The following is a 12,700-nucleotide window of genomic DNA, read 5'->3' as shown; positions in this document are numbered from 1 at the left end:
ATCCCATTGATCTTTAATGTCCTCAGAGAAATCTCATAGACTGGTTCGAAAAAAATAAATGGGCTTAAAATGTCTACGTGTTTTGTGAACACTAGAGAAAAGTGTGAAAAACATTTAGAAATTTGGGTGAACGAACCTGCTCTGTACATTAGGTGTGATCAGGGGTGAGGTAGAAAGGCTGATAATTGTGAAATTTCATATAATGCAACATTTCCACACTCTACTCCTCTTGCATCAGCGGTGTCCACATCCAATTATCTACTCTTTGTGTGTGTGTGTGTGTGTGTGTGTGTGAGTGTGTGTGGTTAATATGTAACACTTGGGGTCGATACGGCTGCGGGCTGAGCTGACTGACTCAATCTGTGTGTGTCAAACATGTGTGATTAAGGAGTTCATAGTGCTCCACGGCTTTTATCCACCATCCTTGTCTTTCTGCCCTCCTCCCTCTCGCTTGCTTTCTCTCTCTCTCTCTCTCTCTCTCTCTCTCCTTCTCTGTTTACTTTTTCTTCCTTCAATCAGTAACTTCCATGAGTCAGTGCCACACACATGACACTCTGGTGTATCTGTGAGAACACACGCACAAAGGACGTACTGTAGATGTATAGACAGGGTGGATATCATATTATGTATAATGAGAAAATGTATAGATTCCTACAAATTGAAACAATAGAATGTATGATTGATTTTCAATCCACTGTTTGCTTTAACTGATGATGACATCAACCGTTGCTAAAAACTGTGGGAATATACTAAGCCGTGGAGGCCCCACTCGCCTTATCTAAATACTATACGACTGAAATCCAGATCAATACCAAGGGCTTTGGCTGCCAACACGCTCATTGATTGATTGCATTTTATTTTTCCATCTGTTTTTTCCTGGTTCTCCTCAGGTTGTTGGATACTTATTACTCTGTCCTGATAAGACCCGTGTCTGAGTTCCCTGACCTCTACAGGGTTGTGAGGGTGAAGAAAGACTCAACAGGAGGAGATTGCAACATTCATTCAGAGTATTTCCTCTTTTTTTTTAAGAGACTTCGCTTCCTCTACATATATGGGATATTTTCTACTCCACGAAAATTCAAGTGATGCTTCCACAGAAATGAAATATAATCCTGAGACTGATTTCTCCGTCCTGAACTACACACACACACTTCATCCTGTCAGCTGCTCCCTATCTCTGTACACTGGTCCTAATTTGTGTAAATATTGGGTAAAGTACTGAGGTGCGATGAGATAACCTATTTGTCACATAACCAGCCAGCCATTCAGCCTCCACTGATTAAACAGCAAACATCAAGTGGTCCACACACACACACACACACACTATAATAGGCAGTTTTCATCTCACACACGCACCGGTATGACTGTTATATGGATTTTATTGTTATTCAGAGAAAAGAACTGAATAAAAAAAACAAAATGTATTTAAACAACATAAGAATTTCACCAAAATGTGACCTTAAATTAAGAACCGCTATAACTTCTACGACTCATTTCCAATCAACAAAAAGGTTTTTAAAAATTGCAGTAGATGACACAGAAATATTTAGAGATACATACCTAACATTATACAATATTTCATGTTGTAATTTGATCTCAGAAGTGGATTACGCTAGTCTATAGTTACTATTTTGATTAATTAAATGTGAGTTTTTAAAATTGCTAGTCTCTCCTCTCTTGTATAAAATGTAAATTTTGCAACTCACAGAATTGTTTTGACAAATCCTCAGACTGTCCAGTCAAAACTGTAGCTCCTTTTAAGCATTTGGTTTTATTGTATTATCCTGTTTTTGCATTGGAAAGCCCTTTATGCTCCTCCCTTTAAAAGTTCTATATAAATGATATTAGTCTATTCTTCCAATACGTTGTGTAGATGTAGATGGGGAATATCACGGTGGTAATCGAGGTCTCCTCAACACCTAAACATATGTCAACTTAACTTGCGACAAGTCAGAGATAAACTATATCTGTGGTTATAATCAAAATCAGAATCACATTTATTCTAAGTGTGTGTGCACATACAAGGAATCTCTCTATATGTACTTAGAAAAAACAGCAAAAGGACAACAAAGCTAGACAAATAAATACAGAATAGACAGGACTATTACACACATAAGTAGTGAAAAATGTAGGCGTTTACATACATATTATATACAAAAAGCACCAATAACCAACAATAAAATAAGACCTAAATTGAATAGTAAGTCGAGTGTTCTGTCAGTTGTAAACAATACACACAGTGCAAAGAAATAAACACTGAATGTATATATATGGACTGGATGGTTATGGTTGTATTTATCTTGGCAGTGATGGATGATATATACAGATACAACAAAAGATCCTCAATAAGAGCAGCAGTGAATATTTTGGTGTTAGGTTATTGACGGTGTTCGACAACGTATGGTTCACAATTCAACAAAACACAATTTTGATCATTAATCCCCATAAATAACATTCCATCTCAGTTTTCTACAGCAAGGTTACTCTTACTGATTTATTGAAGCTCGACACACATCCTGGTGCACGCTGCCACCTACTGCTCAGTAGAAACTCTACCTATGGCATCCACTACTAGAGGCCCAGACTTATACATAATTATATATTTTCTTTGGCCAACACGTCACTGATCAACCATCAATCAATTTATTTATCTGTAGCATAACATACAATCTCTGTATCAAACGGTTACTTCAGGTTATAGGACGTAGACAGTTTACTCTGGTTATAACATCCAATAAGCTATTTGTCTCGTTTATCATCTCCATAATTCAGGCTGCTGTATGGCATATTTTTAAACCTCAGGACCTCTAATAGAGTTCAATATAGAGCTGTGTGGGATTGAGCGATGTTTTACTCAACAGCAGGAGTTTGTAGTGGCTCGCCCACTGGCAGGTTAATGAGGATCAACTACAAGTAGCCCTCTGAAACGCTGTTTCATATCAGCTTGACTGAGTATTGCACAAACACACAGGTGTTTTTAACTACTGTATCTGATCGGACCTCTACTCTGATTCAAACATGAATGCTAACGTAGGCCATCTTACTTTAACAGATCCAACAGGAGTGGTTGTGGTCTGTACATATCCAGAGTGAGGTCTTATGACATTAACAATGCCTCCATTCTACTCAAGAGTCAGAGGAAAAACTAACGCAGCTCGATGGAATTCAGCTACAATTACATTACTGTGCTTTATATGCCTTCAGTAACGACATAACAGGCTTGATTAAGATGTTCTGTTAACTGAACTTTACTTACCAACACAGCAAGACCTCAGAGAAGTTAACACCTGTGTGTAAGGCCTTTCATTGCTGCAAGTCAGTGAGGAGAAGGCAAAGGCTGCTTATTGACGGTGCAGATGAGGAAAAACCTTGTAGACCCGACAGGTCTGTGTGCGAGGACGTGAGATGCTTGTGACATGTGTGCCGTCACTCTCAGATCGCCAGTGAAATAAAAGTGTGTTTGATTTCATTTGAAACTCAAAAGGAGGAGAATCATCACTGAGTGACAGCACATCATGACAACTTAACACAATTCAAAATGTGTGAACAGATGACAACATGGCAAGCAGCGTGTGTACAAATATTTTTTTATTTTAGTGAGCACTTTATGCCATGAACTCGTAGGGGATGGGCTCCAGCAGCTGTGGCTGGTTTTTCTTGGTGCTGACGAAGTGAGCGTCACGGGGAGCAGCCGGCTGTCGAGAAAGAATATTAGACGATCAAATAATAATATTCAATGAAAACAGACACGTTTTTTCTAAACTATTATGCTTAATTCATTCACAACATACCATTGGGACTTTTATGCTTTCCCATTTAATAGTCCACAAAGTATGATCTGTTTTAATTTTAGCTACACTTTAAGTGACAGTAAACATCACTGCAACTGAATGAATTCACCATGACATAATGATTTCTGCTTTAAGAAGTGGTAAAACACTCCTGGCTCATTTCATACCTGTCGCTTCAGTTCCACCCAGGTGCCCTTCTGCTTGGCCTCCATCTTTTTGCCCTCGTTGGCTTTGACGCGCTGCAGGAAACTGTCCCTGCTCTTTGAGTGCTTCACATGCTCAATACGCACGTTGATCCTCTTGGCCAGGATCCTGCCCCTGTGACAGTCGAAAACATCAATGAGTACATATCAAAAGCAAATGCAAAACTCCAGGTAGCTTTAGCTCAAAATAGAAAGTAAAGCCGTTTTAATATCTGCATTTGTCTCCTCAGTACAGCCCCAGGTCCAACAGGAGTTAGACTGGGGTGCTTAAGGATGAAATACTTTCCCCCACGTGAATGACCACTGAGGACATGAACAATCCTTGTGGCAAAGTGAAGATGGGGTCAAATTGCCTGTTTTTAGATTTTTTTTTCCGGTCAAATATCTGTTAGTTCTGTAAACCTACAGACTGAACTAACACCATTATTGTGACAGCCAATAACATTAACTGTTCCGGCAGGAAAAAGACTCAAGACATCAAAACATTAGTTCCACATCATTTGATTCCACACTTTGAGAACTACTGTTCTAGATGAAGAGTTTGAGCAAGGACACACCAAAGACTGAAGCCAGGATTTACAAGTTGCAGTAAAAATGGTATGAATAAATGTAAAGAACAGATTAATGTAACTTTGGTACACATAACTGTTAACAGAGTTTGATTTGTGGCCGCGTATGTACGAATACTATATTTTACGACATTCGACGACTAACGGATGAATGAAATCTAGAGAAGCGATGCACAATCCAGATAACATGTATAGCGGTGTATTTCCAATAGGTATTAATGTTTGACGTTAACACACTACATGTCCATTGCAACGACACTGAATGTAAACAAAGCAGCTCTAAAAACCTCTCTCTTACAGCTAACTTTGATTTTAACTAATTATATAATAATGCTCTTACATGCAAGTGATTCAGACCAAGATGTGCATGTATAAATTATGAGTTTGGCCTTCGAGTATGCAGCCTGTTTTGATAAGATGTAGTCTAGATTTTGGCCATGTCGCCCAGGCCGAACACCACCGTTATCTAGATTCAGTGGGTTTAACATTTGAGAACCGGTCAACAAATCACAAAGCGTGATCCTCACTACGAGAATGAAAGTCTTTAAATAATAGTTTATTAGCCTGAGGGAGTTTTAAGTCATTTTGGTGTGTCCAAGCTCAAAGTTACATAAGTATGAACATTCAGATATCACAAAATAACTTCCTACTTACTTGACCTGCTTGTTGACAATAATGCCAACAGCATGCTGGGTTACATTGTAGACACGTCCTGTCTTGCCATGGTAGCACTTATGAGGCATTCCCTTCTGGATGGTACCTGTGCCCTGAAAAGAAAATAGCAAGTTACAATTTATTATTCAGCAACAACAAAGTCACCGTGCTACCGTTAGTCGCCACAGTACGGAACCAAGAAGTGTTTCATAAGTTCCACAGTGAGTTTAAGTAAAACTGTCTCAAAAACAAACGTTGCTCTAATTTAGAAAATGACTGTGCACCTTGCCCAAGTCCCTTCAATCTACTGTAACTTAGGTATATCTTGATTTGCAATGCAGTTTTAATTCATTACCACCCAATCAAGGATATTAGCCAACACACATGCTGTGACCTACCTTGATGTCAACGATGTCTCCCTTCCTGTAGATGCGCATGTATGTAGAGAGAGGAATTGGGCCTGTGAAGCAAATAAAGCCAATCAATTAATGACATTTAGCAAAAGAGTTGACAGTAACCCTAAATACCAAATTTCCTCCATTACATTAGTAAAAAGGGGATTGCATTCAAAGTGTGGTGGGACATAAAATGTCTTTAAAAGTGTACTCACCATGCTTGCGGAATGGCCTGCTGAACATGTACCTGGTCCCCCTCCTCTTGCCTCTGGTGTTCGTCATGATGCCTGATTACTAAGAGAAAATACACTTCAGTTAGTCATGACAAGACCTTTGAGCTTTCTTCGAGTGTAAATGTTCAACAGATGGGAAATGGCATTCATCCATTATAACATCTACTTAATTCATCCCCATTACACGCACACAGTGTAATGTAAACACAGTTTTCAATTTGATTCAACACATATCAACGCTAATTGCACCGACTGACTAGGAGAAGATATACTTATGCAAAGGCTCGCAACCAGATAAATGTCAAGCACTCTCCCACTAAGGAGCACCGTATTTGCAATGTTTAGTTTCGTCGAAAACGCTCGAATACCTACGACAAATGTCACGTTATAAACGTTACAGCGGCTGCAACTGAGTGTAACAGCAGAACACTGTGTATGCTAAAAGGGCCCGCATGGAGAGCCACGCTGCTGGTCGTGCTCACATTCAACGGAATATATCCCTCGATACACCGATTTTCAAGCTTTAATAACCCACTGAGATGTAAGGAAAACCCGTAGGACATCTTTTAATCTAACTATGTATGAAATATATAGTAATAAGGTAGAAAAAAAACAATTAACAGGGAGAGGATCTTACCCCCGGTCTCTACAAGATGGCGGGTATGGCGGAAAGAGAGATTGAAAGACCCCCAAACTCCGCCTAGTGACTGTCCATAGACTGCAGGGCAGGCTGCGATATTGCCTGAACCAAATAAATCAGCTCATTCACGAATTACTACTACCTAGTGTTATGCTGCAGTCTATGGTTATGATCTATATATTTCTGTGATTTTATAGTTTAGTGTGGAACTCAGTCTACTAATGACAAGAAAAGATGAAATATGATCAGGCTGGTGAAAATGCAATAATTGTTAAAAAAAAGAAAGATGCAGATAATTTTCCACTGCTATTCATGATGCGCATGCGCAAAAGTTCCGTGAGGCTAAGCTTGATTTTTCAAATGACGTATAGTTACGTTACTATATCAAATATTTTCACGTTATTTAACTTGGCTTCGACAACTGCGCTTTTCTTAGAAGCTTATGCGTGTCTAAATGTGTGACACTATATAACTTAAAACAAAGCGAACCGCTTTACTGTTCACTGCCGACCGTGATTAACTGAAGACGGAAACAACAAGCAGTGAATGCTCTCGGTTTCTTCAGACGTTGGACCTTGTCGTCGCGAGCTCAGCATTATCGCTTGCCTTGCCTCACGAGGGAACCAGCCCAGTCTTGTCAGCGCGCGGCGGTAGTTGAAGATGGCGCTAGCCGAATGGAAATCCTAATGACAGTCTCCAAATTTGCCTCTTTTTGTACCATGGTGAGTACACGACAGTCTCAAACTAGCATGACTCAGGCTACAAGGTGACACAGAAACAGTTGCTGCACTCTGGTGGGCCTTCAAACCGTGTTATTAAACATAAGCAGTTAATTCTGGTGTCAGCGCTATCCAAGCGTATTTCCGACCATAGCAAAGCAAGCAGACACCCACTGCTTTCTCCGGTCTAGTCGTTTCGCTAACGACAGTAGATGGACATTCTTTAGTGTAGACATTTTATCAACTCCTACATTGACTATTTATTTGGTTAGCATGTATCCCAGACTCTTTGTGTACAGTGACAGTGCACCTGCTGCAGCTGTGCTTCGCAGCTAACTAGCTAACGTGAAGCTAACTAGCTAACGCGAAGCTAAACCAGTGTAGCACCATGCTAACACCTGGTTGGGTAATGAGTGATAACGGATTATCTGCAGTATGTGTAACTTAACGTTAGAGAAACCGTGAAAAAAAATTACGTTGACGTGTTGGCCTTTACTATCAGACAGTATTAACGCAAGCAATGACGACATGGCTGAACATTAGCTGCGCAGTTGTGGACCCGCTAGGTCCATGTCAAATCTGCAGTTTGTTACTGTCTATATGCATCGCACTGTATTAATCATTCCACATTTTAAAGGGGATTTGCGTTTCCACTTAAAAAAAAACATCTGCGTTTTAATCATTTCTATTCTGAAAACCCGTATTTGCAATCACATACATTTAATTGCATGCATGCATACATACATTTAAAATTCATTTTGGATGATTTAGCACTAGCCTTGCACAGCCTCATTTTACTGTCGTTTTTAAAGATGATTGCTTTTAGCTCTAATGGCATACAAGGGCAGAGTTGAGGTGGTAGGGGAGAGTCCCTAGTTTTGGGAGTTTTTAAGCATCCATTGTTTTTTTGTCCAAAATAATAGCTGAACTTAAATACGCCGTCTTCTTTTTCTTGCTCTGTGCATTTACAGGGCGCCAATGCCTCTGCTCTGGAGAAAGAGATTGGATCTGAGCAGTTTCCGGTCAATGAGCACTACTTTGGCCTGGTCAATGTAAGTGAATGATGTGCAGATTCACCGCTATGTATACATTCTCCACCTGACTGGTACTCACACTGCGTTCCATATGTGATTCTTAGTTTGGAAACACCTGCTACTGCAACTCGGTGCTGCAGGCTCTGTACTTCTGCCGACCGTTTCGGGAGAAGATCTTGGCGTACCGCAGTCAGCCTCGGCGAAAGGAGAACCTGCTCACCTGCCTGGCCGACCTCTTTCACAGTATTGCCAACCAGAAGAGGAAAGTGGGCGTCATACCGCCCAAGAAGTTCATCACACGGCTTCGCAAAGAGAATGGTGAGAGATTTAGGAAGATTGATGTGTTCAAAAGGGGCTGCAGCAAAGTGACTAATCAACAATTAAAATCTTTTTAAAAATAGCTGAATTGGAACTCTAAAGTCCCCCTCTGCACTTTCTTCCTCAGAGCTGTTTGACAATTACATGCAGCAGGATGCCCATGAATTCCTGAACTACCTGCTCAACACCATTGCCGACTTGCTTCAGGAGGAGAGAAAGCAGGACAAGACCAACGGCCGCCTTGCCAACGGCACGTTGGACTCTCAGAACAACAACAGCAATGCCACGCCCGCTCCGACCTGGGTCCACGAGATCTTCCAAGGCACTCTGACCAATGAGACGCGCTGCCTCACCTGTGAAACGGTAAGATGGCTCACTGCTGTTTTCACATGAGGGGCAGGTTTAAGTGGCTCACACCGAACGTCTTCCGCTGTGTGTCACCAGAGTCTTGTTGAAACATGTTTTCAAATCAAACAGTCCTGCTGCTGAGGGATTAGATAACATACACAGATGAAGCTTCTTGGCACAAGGATAAAGAAAAGCTTAGGTTGTTTGTGTGTTAGTTTCTGTCGGTGTAAGTGCAAACAATGTTTAAGGCAAATACAAGAGAACAGCCCAATGTTATTTTATTCCGGACTCATCAGGCAGACATATTTATCTAGTATTTGAGTTTAGCTGCTTTTTGCTTATGTTGATGTCCTTTTTTTCCTCTTCAGATAAGCAGCAAAGATGAGGATTTTCTGGACCTTTCTGTGGATGTCGAACAGAATACCTCCATCACGCACTGCCTCAGGTAAATTCACAACATGTAGAAGCAGAGCAGAAGACGTAGTAGTAGTAGTAGTAGTAGTTCACTGACAGAAATGTGATGGTTCCAGCTTCTCTTAAGTGCTTCCTTTTTTAATTTGATTCATGAAGAAAATCTCAATCTGTATGAAAATGCAGTTCTGGTTCAGAATTTAGTTCCAAAAATGTTGTAGCCACCCATTTTAATTATTACAAAAATGGACAAATGTTTACTAGTATTACAGAACTAGTCTCTGTTGAACGGCATTGTGGCTTTTACTTATTTTAAGAGTCTAACTTACAAAGTAGTAACATATTCAGAGGTTGCAATCTGTGGTACGGTTGGACCCTTTTTATATCTTTAGTTATGAAGAAGATTGCAAAAAGTGCTCTTAACGTGTGGCGTTTGTTTGAGGATGCTGGATTTGTAATGAATAGACGAGAACGTAGTGTTTTAATATTGACTCATTCATTTGTTGATGTGGACCTCTGGTTTAACTAATCCTCTTTGTGGCTCCTCTCAGAGGTTTCAGTAACACAGAGACTCTGTGCAGTGAGTACAAATACTACTGTGAAGAATGTAGAAGCAAGCAGGAGGCACACAAGAGGTCAGTACACAGGTTCATTCTGATTTTGTGCTTTGATGCATTTCTGTGCGTGGTTGAGAGTTTCGATATTGTGTGTGACTCTGTAACTTTTGTGACGTAGGATGCGTGTTAAGAAGCTGCCGATGATCTTGGCTCTGCACCTGAAGCGCTTTAAGTACATGGAGCAGCTGCAGCGCTACACCAAGCTGTCCTATCGCGTCGTCTTCCCTCTGGAGCTCCGCCTCTTCAACACCTCCGGGGACGCCACCAATCCGGAGAGGCTCTACGACCTGGTCGCTGTGGTGGTGCATTGTGGGAGGTGTGTAGGTGATCACACAGCAACCAGAGACAGGCGGACCATTTACTGTTCTAATAATAAAATGCATTTGAACCCATTGGCACTAGAATAAAGGTACATTAGAATGTAAATCACAGCGAGTGGGAGAAAACACCGACCCTCATCCATCATTGATGCACTTTCTTTGCCAGCGCTGGTTTTGACCCAGTGTGAGTGGGTGTTTGTTCTGTCTGTGTTTGTACAAGGTGTTTCCCTGCTTTGCACACCGTGCAGGCTGAAAACAGACTCCCGGCCTTCATGAATAGAAATAATTTACTAAACTTATTTGGAGTTGAGCAAATGAGTCGGGAGTTATCTGTCTGAATCTTCTTCTCTCCCTTTGAGCTTTACTCTCATCTCCTTTTAGCTCGGTTATTTTCAGAGCAGGGAGGCATATAATGAAATTGATGTCATGATATTAGGCCACATATCATCAGGGATTTCAGTTGTCGTAATGTCATGTTGGTGCTTAAGTAAAACCGTACTGAATACGGGTCATTCCATGCTTACCATATAACATGTTTTTGTTCACAGCTGCACAGATTTGTGTTTCATTAAAGGCTCGTACTCTCACACAGGTGTTTCCAGAGGAATGTCAATCAAACATGGTGTTTACACAATCCTGCAAAGGAGTCTAATCAGGCACAATAAGTGGAAACACCTGTGTGGGCAGGCCATGGGTGTGTAGGGCCTTTAAAGCTCAAGTAGTAATATCACGGTAGTTCAAGTTCGCTCCAATAAAATGTTCTTTTTCTTTTCAGTGGGCCAAACAGGGGTCACTACATTGCCATTGTGAAAAGTCATGACTTCTGGTTGCTGTTCGATGATGATATTGTAGAGGTAAGCGAGTTCATTTCTATTTTTACATTTGATGTAGTATTCACAGTACTTGTGTAGTTTTTGACCCCGCTGTATATCGTCTTTGCTGTTCTTGCAGAAAATCGATGCACAGGCCATAGAAGAGTTCTACGGTCTCACTTCTGAAATCTCCAAGAACTCAGAGTCGGGCTACATCCTCTTCTACCAGTCCAGAGACTAAACGTGGAGCAGCCGGATTCTGCCACAGAAACCAGAAGAAAGGCTCTGTTCCCTCTTTACGAGGAGCGGCGGACTGTAAACACGCCACAGCAGCCCGCACGGCGTCACACCTGCCCGCACAGCTGTATTTAATTCTTGTGCTTTTTAAGCGCTTGGCGCTGCAGCTCAGCCGTGGAAGTTCCTCCTACCTACCAGCCCCTCCCCCCCTCCTCCCGACCAGCCCTCCCCCCGACCAGCCCTCCCCCTCCTCCTCCCGTGTCCTTCCATTCCACCTCGTCCCCTTCACTCTGGACGCTGCTGCTGCCGCCTGGACAATGAGACGATAATGAATGCAAACTGTGTCAAGATTGTTTTAAAAAAAAAAAAAAAAAAAAGATGTTGAATGAGGGTTGTACAGATATTGGTTGGTCGTATGAGTGGCATATTCGATTTTTCTTTGGGTGTGGGGTTGAACGGGTATTTAATAATTCATATGATGTAACATCGGCTTGGTGTCTTCACCCCCCACACTGTTATTCTGCACTGGGATTTACCGAGAGTGGGTCATGTTTTTGATCACAGATGTAAAGGAGGATGGGGTGAGGTGGGGGGGGACACACTGGGTTGTTTATTTCTACAGTGTACAGAATGGTATTTGTATAAATATAACAAGAAGATAATATTATCATTGGAAATCGTTAGACCTTGAGAAGATGTATTAACACTATGGTGCACTTTTGATACCGTTTTGTAGGTGTTGGCAAGTTTAATGTGAGGGTTTGCTTGAAAAAGGCCTGTTGTAAAGCGATTATTTTCTGTTTTAAAGAAAACGAAATAAAGCCAGTAAGATTGAGGCAGGGTGTGCTCTCCTTTCTGTGTTCTACAGGTGCGCACTGATGACTCATAGGGGCTCAACAGCGCCCCTCGGCGGTGTAGCCTGGTAGCCCAGCTCTCCTGCTGCAACAGGAGCTATTTTTAATCCATTCAGATCCATAAAGCAGGTGCTTTGTAAATAAAACTGCACACAATAGACATTAATGCTTCATCAACAAGTCCCCCATCAGGTCCTCGTCGGTAGAGGTCTCTGTTGGAGGCAGTGCTGCAAGGATGGAGAGATGAGGCGGAGAAGATGGAGGACAGGACAGGAGAGGAGAGGAGAGGGGGGGGGTGACACACATCAGGGTTGCTGTTAATAGCACAGACAGGACCAGAATAGAAGGGCGTCGCAGGAGGAAAGAGAGCCTCTGCATCCAACATCTCCATATCTGAAACACCAGTTTAAATGCATTGTGCAGTTTTGTTCAGGTGAGCCAAAATAAGTTTCATCACGCGGAATGACAAATGTTGCAACAGGCCTGTTTTTCAAAGAAAGTGTTTTATTTGGAATACGCGACTACAGGTACGTGGACATATAGCC

General features: G+C 41.6%; 2 protein-coding genes across 2 annotated transcripts; one reads left to right on the top strand and one right to left on the bottom strand.

The window, feature by feature from the left end:
- Nucleotides 1-3,570: 3,570 nt before the first annotated feature.
- On the bottom strand, nt 3,571-6,543 carry rpl21 (ribosomal protein L21). Its single transcript, XM_079181713.1, has 6 exons — nt 6,483-6,543; nt 5,828-5,906; nt 5,616-5,677; nt 5,218-5,330; nt 3,959-4,109; nt 3,571-3,695 (listed from the first exon to the last, which is right to left on the bottom strand). The coding sequence occupies exons 2-6, from the start codon at nt 5,892-5,894 to the stop codon at nt 3,606-3,608; spliced, it is 483 nt and encodes a 160-aa protein (XP_079037839.1). The 5' UTR covers nt 5,895-5,906; nt 6,483-6,543; the 3' UTR covers nt 3,571-3,605.
- A 279-nt stretch (nt 6,544-6,822) lies between these two features.
- On the top strand, nt 6,823-12,303 carry usp12a (ubiquitin specific peptidase 12a). The gene is made up of 9 exons (XM_079181308.1): nt 6,823-7,207; nt 8,176-8,256; nt 8,343-8,556; nt 8,684-8,919; nt 9,273-9,349; nt 9,867-9,950; nt 10,051-10,248; nt 11,028-11,106; nt 11,204-12,303. Exons 1-9 carry the CDS (start codon nt 7,160-7,162, stop codon nt 11,303-11,305), a joined length of 1,119 nt encoding a protein of 372 aa, XP_079037434.1. The 5' UTR covers nt 6,823-7,159; the 3' UTR covers nt 11,306-12,303.
- Nucleotides 12,304-12,700: the final 397 nt, after the last annotated feature.

This window comes from Pholis gunnellus (assembly GCF_910591455.1).
Source record: "Pholis gunnellus genome assembly, chromosome: 20".
Taxonomy (NCBI): Eukaryota; Metazoa; Chordata; class Actinopteri; order Perciformes; family Pholidae; genus Pholis; species Pholis gunnellus.
Note: the sequence above shows the minus strand (reverse complement) of the source record. Positions and strands in the feature narration are given on the sequence as shown.